Raw genomic sequence first — 13,491 nt, 5'->3', positions numbered from 1 at the left:
CTGGTTAGGTAAACGCATTAATCTGTAGTCAAAGCCAGTGTACCAGGAATGGCCTAACATTCGGTATAAAACACGTCAGATGATGACTGACAATAAATGTCTAGAGTTTACAAGAGCATTTTCAAAATGATACAGCGGGAAATTAAGTGTTAAAATAGATACTTCAAAGCCACGCTGTCCGTTTGTGTTAAGATTGACATGTCTTTAAAAGACCCAAATAACAACAAATCTTCCGAACATAATTTCTTTGAACTTATTTATTCATTTCAGTTTTAAAAAGAGTGTTTCATTTACATGTTGCATCTTGGTAGATATATAATTTTCACTGAAATATTATCCTTTGTTATTTCGGCTATGCAAAAACATACATTATCGATAGTGCTCAATGTGTAATTATCAAATCAGCACTTTTATTTTAAAATGAGACGATTTAACTTAACTTTTGTTAAAAGAATGCATAATGATACCCTTGAAAATGGTATAGGGTTTGTGATCTTAATTTCTACTCGTGAGAACACTTTTAGATTAAACAATCAATGATGGGTGTTCTTTATAGTGTAAGCAAAATATGGATGAGATTTGTGTTAAATAAAATAACTTTGTTACTGACAAATTATTCTAAATGAACTAGACGTGTTCATAAAAAATAGCAATTACCTCTGACTGCCACGAGTTTAGAAATTGAACATACGCAAACATGCTCTTCAATTCAGGTATCTAAGTGTACTAAGCATATGGATGTGGTGTTGAACCTCTTAATGAAAAGTGAAGATAATGAACAGTAATACATGGTTTTCAAAGGGTTTTCCAAGGATTTTCAAGTGGTATTTTAAACAATAAAAACAAGTGTTTCTACCTACGTAAGGATGTATACATATATGTGTGTATAAAATTGGTATGTAGAAAAATCATTAGTAGATGTATGTATACGTATCAAGGTTGCCTGATCATCATCCTTGCAAACTTCATAGGATGGTGTTTACCTTCGGAATTCTTCCAAGTTATCCCATTGTGCGACTGCACATTACTCAAACCGTTGAGATTCGCCGTGTGGCATGACTTGAACCACCAGCCGCTATTGAAGATGTTCGCACAGTTGAGAAAAAAATCGTCATTATCTCTATCCATTGTCGTGAAAGGCATGTCATTGTGATAGGAAATCTTGTTAGCTAATTATAAAAGAAAGACATAGAATGAGATGTTCTTAAAAAGACTTAATTGACGATGCATTGGTAGTTATGGTACATTTCACATGATGTCAGATTTGATTTGTATTAAGGTAATTCCTCATACCACATCTTGATATTGAAAACCAGACAGATTTCTATCCAAATTTGGACGTATTTTGTTCAGGATATATATTAACGAAATTCATGACAAAATGTGTTACCGTACTTTCCCAGAGTATAGCCTTTTCTAAAAATAGAGCACATCACTTAAAACACAAAGTGTCAATAAACACAGATTTTGAGGGATTGTCTTTATCTAAATAGTGGAAATATGTTTCTGTTGTATGAATTGAAGATATTGGGTCGTATGAGACCGTTTTTAATAACTTTTTATCTACTGAACCATGCTGTTGATTTCAAAGCGATAAAATGCCCGTTTATTAGCTCAAATTTTGACTTCATAACCTATCATATCCGAAAAATTGTGACTTCTAAAACCTACAGATTTTTGAAACATTTAAATATGTTTTACCTTTACACTCCAGCAATCATTTGACATAAAAAAGTAGATGAGGCAGCGGACAATATGAGACCCTAATGACCCCCTCTATGTTAAGAACCTTGAAAAAAGCATATTTGAAAACGGTGTTTAACATTCCTATCCCTCCTAACATATTTAGTTCATCATTTACATTACCAAATTACTAATTCAAGAAATATTACAGGGTGGTGTTTGAAACACAGGTTAAAACATTAATGCTTTAGATAACTAAAAACTATTTTTATTTATTGCCGTAAGCTCAGGGATCGTACTTGAAGTTTGGAAAATTAAAACTGTATCCTGGGGCTTACTAATAGGAGCAAGGCAATGCCGTGCCTATGGCTATGGGAAAGACGGTATCAATGACCGATGATATATATGATGAATTCCTGTTTTGCATTGTGGAATGATAAATATATAGTCCAATCAGATAGTGATTTACTTTCTATAGACTCGAAATGTCAGACTACTCCATAGACTATGCCTTATGAATACTGACATTACGTCACAATAGATGGAAAAATATATTATGTCGTCAGATCGTTGAAACAAACATAAAGTTATGTAGGTCGGAATGATTTTTACATTTGTTAACGCCCAGTAAGGGAATTTTAGCCTAGGCTGGTGTCACAATACACATTTTGGGAAATTCGAATATTTTCAAACACCCGACTTTTGCATTCTTCTTCCCCTTGGGAACTTTTTAATTCCTTTTAGTTTTTAACATACAGTCATGCTATGTCAGTTAACGACATACATGTATGTAGTGCTGCGTATATATTGAATGGAAGGTGGAGATAACGAACAGTGATCAATCTCATAACTCCTATAAGCAATGCAAAATAGATAGTTGGGCAAATAGCGACCCCTAGACACACCAGAGATGGCATCAAGGGGCCTAGGAGGAGTAAACATCCCCTGCCGACCGGTAACACCCGTTGTGAGCCCTATGTTCTGATCAGATAAACGGAGTTATCCGTAGTTAAAACAATGTGCCAAGATCGGTCTAACAATTGGAATGGCCATCCATATATATGTACAAGAACTTAAATGACACCTAGTCGAGATAAATGTTACAAATCTGTCAATGCAAGGTGAAGATAACGAACAGTGATCAATCTCATAACTCCTACAAGCAATACAAAATAGATAGTTGGGCAAACACGGACCCCTGGACACACCAGAGGTGGGATCAGGTGCCTAGGAGGAGTAAGCATCCCCTGTTGACCGGTCACACCCGCCGTGAGCCCCATATCAATGTATGATCTAGTTGACCGCCCTAAAATCATTAGACACATCAGGGATATGCACATATATCAATGCATATTCATCATGGATTCGGAAGGCCTCGGAAGCGATTTTTGTCGTGTAAATAAATATCAAAAACTCTATTTCGTAGAGGGAGGGGGGTATAATGCCCTATAGCTTTAGAGTGTGCGTATATTTTAAGGTTATGACGACAATCGTATTCTTTCAGATTTAGATATTAAATTTATCAGGAAAACAGAACAATAATATGTGACTCTCAGTACATGTATCGCAAACAATTTCTTTTTTTGTATGTAGGATATTCGATATTACTACCTACCATTAATGATCCACAATCACACAATATAAATGGCGATTTAACATCATACTATGTAATATTTACAAAGATACCACGGGAATACTAAACAGCTAAATCGTAGCACAATGTGTATGACGAGTTTAGACTCCGCGAGCTATAGACCTAACAATAAGCATTCCCTCTCCCGGACGTTTTTGTATATAACCGGCTTGTTTGTAATTTTGCGATTCGTATGTTGTTGCTTTTAATTTTAGATTTTTGCTGTTTGCTTTCGAACAATCGGTCCTAATGGACAGGAAGATGGTCAACAATATTCAGCAAAATTTCACAGGGTTCATTGAATGTGTGGTAATGTCTGTGACTCGTGAATAACGTTTCTAACGTTATTTGACGTGGTATGGGGAATTACCTTAATTTCTTTCAAAAAATGCTTTCATCATTAAAAAATATGTTTAGAAATCAATGTATATTTAATTATTACAAAAGTTGCCTGAGTAATCGCCATGAAGTTGTAGCTTGTAGTTTTCATTTTCACTCTGAATTTGGAAATCAGTGTTCTGTGCATAATACATTCGTCCATCGTAATCCATCATCTCCACACGTAGTAATGTGAAGCCACCGGAAGTGAGCTTGTATATGATTTCGTTTCCTACAATGATAATAATAATAATAATGATAATGTTGATGATCATCATCATCATAATATCAACTGAAACCGGTACACCCCATCTCAACTAGGTAATTCACTGATGCAACATTAAAACTTATACGGTACCAATTTTGATGCACCAGATGCGCATTTCGACAAATAATGTCTCTTCAGTGATGCTCAACCGAAATGTTTGAAATCCGAAATAACTATGAAGTCTTAGAGCTGAATATAGCCAAAAACAGCGTGTCAAAAAAGTGGAGCCAAATTCGTTCAAGGATAAGAGCTATGCATGAGGGAGATAATCCTTAATTTTGAAATGAATTTCTAAATTTTATAACAGCAATTAGATATACATCCGTATATCAAGAATTTATCGCCTTCTTATTGATTACGATTACAGTAAAACAACTTTAAATGATATATAAACACAATGATGCTGCTTTGGTGAAGTTTGCGGGTAGATAGGCACCAGTTGGTAAACTTCAATGTATTCGATATCCCCATGTTTATATGTGACCCTTTAGCAAATTTGTGTTCTGATATCGTGTTTGTATTTATTACATGATGATTTCTTATTATTGCGATAGTTATTAGCCTTGCAATAAAATATATCTTACCTATCCAAAAGTCTGAATCATATGAACCGAATCCTGTTTTATATTCCTCCCAAGTTCGAGAAAAACTTTCTGTTCCACCACATCTTCGCTGGATAATCTTATTAGACAGAAAAACACATGTTTGATATCATTGATTAGTATACGTTATAAAATAAGGGTTTCCGCTGGGTGATGCTGAATTGATGTACTTTTTCTTGTTTCATTGCATCTAGTTTTCTCTAAAGAAGTAAATCCAAAGGATCGTGGTGGGATTTACAAATCTATAATGGGAAAGTGCATTTAGTGAAATTGATAAAAGACACATCAGATTTATTAAAATGGCAAATAATCTAAGTTAAAGCAAGTTATATGACGAGTGGTATCATATAAGGTTATATGTGCTTGTAATCCAGCTAATTACGTGTTTATATCCCAGTTACGGAATAACATACATGTAAGTTTAGACCTTGCTGTAGCATTTAAAATGTTACACATTAAGGAAGTTAGCTCCTGAGCTTTTGAGGACAACTGCGCAGAATGCTACAACTTAGTATTTACTGGTTCAGTACTGATCCCATTGGTGTAGACATATTACACATACATATGTATATTACAGAACCCTATCCAGCTGAAAACAAAACGTGTCCATTTAAATTTTGAAGGGGTTTTGAAGGGATTATATTTCATGGCAGAAGGATTTATTAATCAAAAACTTCTAAATTTGTGTAATATTACAGTTTCTGTTCCGTCTATTTTTATATTCCTTTACGTGTATTTCAGATTTTTGATACAAGTAGTTGAGACTTGGAACTGACAAAGATGTTGTAATTTATTAATTCTGTTGATGTTCTATTTCCCCAAACAGATCACCGATTCTTAAAACACGGCGTGAATTGATTTACTTTAAATTTTGTTTAAAAAATCAGTTTGTTCGCCAATAATTGAAAGATTTGGCCTCTAACACCCACCTTTTAAAGTTCCATTTTAAATCTTAAGACAAGACCTTGAAAATTATGCGCAATTTCAGAAATTGTCATTAGACTTCATACCTGTTTTTAAACTCTCAAATTTGATATCATGAATTTTTCTGTATATCACGTGCAAACATGTCAGTATTCATTCCCATTACTAGTAGTAACTTTTTGTTTATATGTAGTGTTAGAAGTTATGATTATATATCTACTTTTTGTAATGATTGATTTTTGTTGCTTATGTTTTCTTGACATCAGCAGACAATCCAAGTTTAATTGAATTGATTTGAAGTGCAAAAAGGTCATGTTTGGAACACTGCAGCTCAATGACAAACGGTGTAACCCAAGTTTTTCTTTTTAATTTCGTAATTCTCCGTCACTGTAGAAATTAGAAATACACTTCCAAAACATACATTACTCCAAAGTTCAGGGCAATCCTTTCTAAACGTTTTCAATATATAAACATTGATTTTGAAAGCGCCTACACAGTTTCTGAATGCAGACAGTTTGTGGTAATTGAATCGTTACAAAGTTTCAACAATTAGGAATTGTAAACTTCTTACCAGCCATTTATGGGAAAGTGTCACAGTGTAGGGGATGTTGGGTATATCATTAATGGTGGTAGTGCCATCCATCATGGAGGAAAATCCGCGACAATCACAAACTGCAGTAAAAATAAAACAGAAGTCGTATTCTTTTATATCCAAATAATTTAATAACCCTGACGATAATTTGAAGAAGCCATCGTACAGACTGATAACGTCTGCATATAGTCACAAATGTTGGGAGGCCTGCGTTTTCAATTCAAGCAACATATGTCCTTGATTTAACACAGAATGCCCCATGGATACAAAACCTGTTCAGTGTAACTACGAGAGAGATGTCAGCAATATGCACTTCTACTGCTATGTTATGTGATGAATATAATTAATATATGTGCTGCACACGAAACAAAAAAAAACCAATTCATAGATGTGAGTGTTTTGTAACGGGTTGTAAGGGGGATTTGGTACGCAGGGGGGTTATTATTACCGCATACGGGACCTGTGAAGGAATCTTAAAGATACCAGAGCACACCCGGCTGTGATGATCAATGGCACACCATCTCATTCACGAATGACATAATCGGGACACTTTTATTTCCAATTATGAAATTGTGTTAGATACTTCTTGCATTTTTGTAAAACTGATAGGACCTCGCGTTTTCTAAACCTGTCGATCACTTTTTAAATCTAAAGATTGTTGGGCATCTTGGTAACTGAATTAATTCAGCAATATTGAAAACAAAACGTCTGCGGTCAGATAAATATTCTAATTTGTTTCTGTATGCATCAATGGTGTTCCAGCATGCTAGAGGTTCACGGCGAGATGATTTTAACTTGCCGCCGCTAAACCTCTAGCATCGATTGTAAAAAAAAAAAAATTATCGCTGCCGAAAATGCACTGTAAAGACCAAAGTGGGGTAAAAGACATTCAAAACTTTGTCATTAACGAATGACCATCACTAATAAAAAAAATCGTTATTAAGACGCACATACCTATTTGAAAACAGACGTTCAGGGTATAGGTCGTCTACCTCATATGTTAAACTACGAAACGGAATTGAGATGTTTCGTCAAAATAAAATTGATATTTCGATTACTATGCATGCGACATTTACTTTGCGTCATTATGTGGATATAATGCATTTGATTCCATGGTTGTGAAAAAGGTATTAATTACATATAAAGAAAACCTTGAGGTGGGGCTGTTAAAATGCCATTTTTTCCAACAATAAAATTTTTATTCCGAAAACAAAAACTGACATATCGAGAAACAATGTCCTAATCAGATAAAGCTATTTAATTAGGTAAAAATATTAGTGTTTAACCACTATAAACGAGGTTTATTAAATTGATTACTCGTTGTTGTTTTTTTCTTCTTGTTTTTCCTTTTATTCTTGATCATTTTTACAATATTAGAAATACTACAAGCGCCGAGGAAATGTTTTAACAAGGATAAGATATATTGACATTGTATTGCCTTCTGTCTTATATGTAGATGATATGCAATGTGATACTGCAAGAACATATTATATATTATTGCTGTTTTTGAAAAAAAAAGTCTGCAAAATGGTTATGGCTTGGAATGAAAACAAATTCTGTTTAAAGGCTTACACAATCATGGATTTAATTAACAAACACTGATGCATGCAGATTGGAATGGATTTAATGTTTTCCATTGACTGATTTTCCTCCTGACAACACGCAAGTTCCTGAAAATTATTTGTTAATGAATAGTTTCACTCAAATTGTGTTCCGAAGAAACTTCAACCGGGACTACTAGTAAGGTATATATGTTAACCTTATCTCTAACTTGTTGGAGTAACATCAGTAGATATTTATGCATTAACTCTGTGTTAGAAGCTACCGACGATGATTGCCATCAGGCATAAGAACTAAACTCTCTACAGATACATGTAAGTACAACACTGTTATAAGATTTGGGTCGTATCTCAGATCAGAAAGTTTGTGACTTGCACTTGTGATAAAACTACTTGTTTGATGTATATACATTGTATAATATAGTCTAGAACACCTCTGTTACAAACTACTTGATACCATTATCACATACATTCCAGACTATTTCTCAATCTATTGATGGTTCAATGATACATTACCGCATTGCAGTTTTTGGGTGGACCAAACACCATCAGGAAGACACTGGATGTAGCCAATAATTTTGTTGTTTAGGAAACCCTCACAACGAAACCCTCTCTTGGATCCAACTCCTATTGTTGGGTAACCAACACCTATTACTTCAACGAGGCCTGGGTTGTTTGATGTATCCACTGGTCCGCAGTCTATGACAATTAGAATGAGAACCCCGAAATAAATATTGATATAATCTATTGAATGAATCGTTTTTAAACAGACTTTGAACAGATTGAAAGAATCATACACAATTTTGTCTTTTGTATTTTAAGGTGACCATTAATTGCGTTTAAGGAGCCGACATTCTTTTTCGGTATTGTGCTAGGAAGCGACCAATGTTTAAAGACTTTTATAATAGGTATAACATGAAGATGGATCAATGCAGTTCTTTATACAATTATAGACCAACAATAGTTATAACTGCTTTGACATGATAACCTCTTTGTCTTCTATTGTGCCTCTAAACTATTATGCAAGAAGACAATCTAAATGAAACACGACAGGAAAGAAATCCCTTTGGTATTTCAAAAAAATATCCCTGGTTCTCAACGAGAACTCCATGAACATTCACCGTTTCCTGTGTATAAATCATTTAACCTATTATCAAAATAAGCCACTTTTGCTCCAGGTATATGTGAATTTATGATATAAATATATTGTTTGTTGTCAATGTTATTATCCCGATACGCAGTGGGATGGATGGACGGAAGATGGCCTTGTAGACAGTGAATCGTTTAGATAATCAAGACCTTCTTCATATAGGACATTGTTATGAACTTGATGTATTTGAAATATGTGTTATCGTGTGAATAAAAGAAAACAATCTAATATCACATGGGTTAAATTTCATGAGATATACCAGTATCTCTATTCATGGCAAGAAATACGGAACTTTCGGGATATGCCGGAACGACTGATTATATTTGACGTTTATACACCGCGGGCACATGATAATAACCAATTATAGGACAAATTGACTTCGATATATATGGTGTTTCGCTAACAGATGGTCCGTAAAGAGCTATGAGCAGTCCCACGATGATGTTCCAAGTCGTTATTGGTGCTTAGTACCTGGGTGTAAATTAGATGGAAGGGAAAAGGAGCATTTAGACGCATATCATTGGATGCAAGGCGTGAAGTTTTACCGATATCTTCAAGATATTCCCTAGATTTAATTCCTGCGCCGACTCGCATAATTTTATTAATTGTATTTTCCTATAAACTGTTTGTAGTGATTCCTTTCTTTCAAAGATAACATTTAAATGCAGGGAATTGGTAGCAATTTAAATATTCCATGTTTGTTTACTTAGTTGTTATTGTAATTCAGAAGTGACATGTCCTACAAATTACGTTCAACGCACGATAAAAGTCAGAGTAGATCCGAATCTCGAAAGTCCCGTATTGTGGTACAGAATCTAGCTAGAAATTGCAGTTTCAGTATATGCGGCCAACATATTATTTCTATACACACAGTCTCTGTGTTAGATGTTCTGTTTCCAAGAGTTGATAATGAAAATTTGAAAACACTGTATGATTCATGTTGTCCCGCCCAAATGTCAAAGTCCACAACACAGGAACATTAATTGTAGGCAATTATCTCTTCTTTGATACTATCATTGGGTACCAAGTTCGATTTTTTAAAGCGCAAAAATTATTGTTTGATTTATCTCGCATGGTGAAGTAAAATAGTTTGTATTGTTTTTTTTTAATGTTTGGTATCATATAGCTTTCTATGGACAACCTTTAATACGCTTTTGTTTCACTGTCTCATCAGTTTTTGTATTTAAGTTCAATTAAGGATTTTCATAATAAAGAATTCTCTCAAGGTTCCTGCACTAATTCACTAAACTGTGGATAAAATTTTAACAAATATAAGTCATCACTATTTGCCTTCAAGGAATGCTGTTTAGAACTAAACAAAACATCATCCTAGACTCCAAATCTTGCCCTTTCCTTAGAATTCAACATTATCACTCTTGTATTAATTAAAATTCTTTTAGTTTTACACATCGAACATTTCTTGGAGTTTACGTGTAAACCTGATTTTATAAAATGCTCAAATTTGTAACTTATATATACTATAATAGTGGAAAAAATTAACACAAGTTCGATTTTTGTAAGATAACATTTAAACACATGGACAAAATTTAACTACATTTGACACTGATATACTTCCGTGCACTGTGAGTATGTTTTTGTTTTTCAGTTAAAATTCAGCCGATCATGACCCAACTCGAAGCTACATTCTTTCAGCAGATTTTTCAAGAAATCGTGCAGAAGAGGTACTTGATGCTGGTAAATCATTACGAATTAAACATTGGCATAGTACAGATCAGCTACATAATAGTTCTTTCCGAAGCAATTGTACAGTGAAATACCGCGATAGAATAAGTCAATTGGGGTAGAGTCACTGCTCTGATATTGCAGGAATATTCCCAACTGGGCATCCCAGAACCTAAAGGAGATTAGGTAACCGTCCCAGAAGAGGACACCCGAGCGTTACGTTGCGGTGTCAAGATAGAGGCGTATGTCTCTTACACCTCCGTAACTGATTTCAGACGGCAACAGAGACAGCATGGTAAGTTGTCATTTAAGACCACGGCGTCCCTATGTTGGTCTGCCACTTACACAGAGGCGACACCAATGTTGAATGCAGTGGGTACTTGCACATGTACCTAATCGGTTTCGTTTCACACATTGGAGACGCGTGCTATTCACTAACGAGTCTCGCTTCACAGGTCATATGAACGACGTATCTATCTACGTCATGTTGAGCGCTATTCTGACGCTTACGTAACGGTAAATGACAAGTTTGGGGGAGGATCAGCTATATTATCGTCATGGATATGTCAAGGAGTGGAAATATAACTCTCGGTTATCCATTGCAATCTCACAGTAGTAACATCTGGATCAGGTCGTGATACTACACGCCCTTCCTCTTATCCATCAACGTAACTTTACGTTGTAGCAGGGCAACACGAGGCCCAATGTTGGTGGGGTTTGTTGTTATTTTCTCGCTCAAAACAACGTCACAGTTCTTAATCGGCGACCATAGAGTCCAGATTGATCCCCAATAGGCCATTTGTGAGACGAGCTGGACTGGAGGGTTAGGGATCGCCTCAACGTCCAATATGACGCCGCTCAACTCACACAAGCCCTTGTTTAAGAGTGGAATAATATCCCTCAAAGGTCAATAAACACCTTGATGGGGCCAATGCTAAAGAGAATAAGAGCAGCCACTGAAGCCAGGGGTGGGCACACGCGCTTCTGAATTGGATAGGGGTGCCCTTGTTTTAACACTATCCACGCAAACACCGTCTGCCATGGGACAAAACAATCATCAAAATGTATTCAGTAATGACGATCATGAATTAATTATGAAATCCAAATAATGAAAACAGCATTAATGAATCATGCAGAATAATAACTACCGAAAATAAACTTGAGTTTCTTGTTTACAGTACTATATATAACATTCAAGTACAAGGACTATATGCTATGATTTCCGGCATGTACCTGGTACTACGTGTACTTGTATATTATTCTACTGCTCTGTTGTTCTTGGAAATCCCTTATGTTATATGGATAAGATGTGTTTACGGTATGAATATAAATGAATACCAGACAATACCTACTGAGGACAAAGCGTAATTCCACATACTATTTACGAACGAGTTTATGTATTTTTCTGAACTAACCTATCATCTGACATGAATACCTATTAACTTCTTCATCAAATGAGGGGCTACATTTCTGTTGATCACCACATGGCGTGTTAACACATGGATCCTCCAAAATCTACAAAACACAAACGTTTTGAAAGTTATTAAGATTTATATCAAAGTTATTTATACCAAATCAATACTTACTCTCATAATGTGTTCCCACTAATGACAATATTCTTAATTTGATCAATATACTAGGTTGTGCATCTCAACAAATAAAACGGCCAGATAAGTTCTTTTCTAAAAATCATATATGAGCTATATTGCACGTTATTCTATCTCTGGTGTGTTAAACTACTCTGTTTTGCATTCTTTATTGGTTTTACCGAACTGATCATCATTCGCTATCTTCACCTTTGCATCGATAGGATAGGACATTTTCCTTCTTAGTCACATGACAAAATAAACCGTCCGGTTTAGTTCCTTCGTACACTTTGTGTACCGGATATAATGATGATTTCCCTATCGTTATATACTAACCTATATACATCCACATAATGCCATACATTTATATGTACATTGCAAAATATCATTTCTGGAGGACACCTGATACCGATATTATGCATTTTAATGAATTATTTTGAAATTACATTTAGGCTATTTACCTTTTCCCACGACTGTATACCTGAATATACAGATGTTGATTCTACATTGGTATTATCAGAATTCAATGCTAGGGAATTCAATTCACAAAACAAGGTTCCTCTTCTGTAATTGACTGATAAACATCGTTTCCGAGACTGACACTCCTTTATGCAGTCCAGGAAACTGACCCCAGCAACCACGTCGATCAGACTGCCAGTCAGTTGTGTCCCCCACTGTACATTGTGCAGTCCACTCGCATCGTAGACATTGCAAACGATGTATGCATACACTACCAAAGTAGATACCCTGCTCGCCATATTCTGATGTGCAATCGTGGATTCTTTCCTAACTATTGACAAAACGACCCAGTGTTTAATTACCTATCTGAATATTTTTAAAGGGTGCGAAATCACATTTGCGTTTGCCTGTGTCTTGATGATGTCAATATTGAGAACCCTTGGGATTTTTCTAATTACGAAAAAGTTAAAATAACAATGCATCTCTAAATTGAAAACAGATTGGGATAGACAATCTGTTAAACATAAGATTATGTAGCATTGCCGACATTCAATAAAGCGAAACAGTGAGTATACTTTATTAGTGTTCGGAGATACCATTTGTTACACTTAGTATGAATAATTGAGCCCGTGGCAGTTTGGTTGCTGCATAGCTAAAGACGGATATATGCATTATGTATCCAGTGTAACTTGTAATCCTGTGCATGAAAGAGGGCTATCTGTAAAATTGTCATTGGTAAATACCCCCCCCCCCAAAGAACATTATACTAAAAACTAGGCCGTCGGTCTGTTATTTTTCATGTACATTTTAGCAGGGGAATTTGCATTCTGCAGTGGTCTAGAGGTTAGATCTTTCGCCCCGCTTGAGGAAGGCCGGGGTTCTAATCCTGGCCGCGACATACCTAAGTCGTTAAAACAGAGAGTGACAGTTCCATCGCCAAACGCTCGGCATTATGTGTGGCATGCTAAAGAACC

The 13,491-nt window shown here is 35.4% G+C and overlaps 1 protein-coding gene across 1 annotated transcript; it reads right to left on the bottom strand.

The window, feature by feature from the left end:
- Nucleotides 1-246: 246 nt before the first annotated feature.
- Nucleotides 247-12,794, bottom strand: LOC130047527 (ficolin-1-like). Its single transcript, XM_056142801.1, has 6 exons — nucleotides 11,888-12,794; nucleotides 8,156-8,338; nucleotides 6,060-6,160; nucleotides 4,547-4,643; nucleotides 3,759-3,926; nucleotides 247-1,169 (listed from the first exon to the last, which is right to left on the bottom strand). Exons 1-6 carry the CDS (start codon nucleotides 11,892-11,894, stop codon nucleotides 934-936), a joined length of 792 nt encoding a protein of 263 aa, XP_055998776.1. The 5' UTR covers nucleotides 11,895-12,794; the 3' UTR covers nucleotides 247-933.
- Between the last annotated feature and the right edge of the window lie 697 nt (nucleotides 12,795-13,491).

This window comes from Ostrea edulis, chromosome 7 (genome assembly GCF_947568905.1).
Source record: "Ostrea edulis chromosome 7, xbOstEdul1.1, whole genome shotgun sequence".
NCBI lineage: Eukaryota > Metazoa > Mollusca > Bivalvia > Ostreida > Ostreidae > Ostrea > Ostrea edulis.
This window is presented reverse-complemented; position numbering and strand designations above follow the sequence as displayed.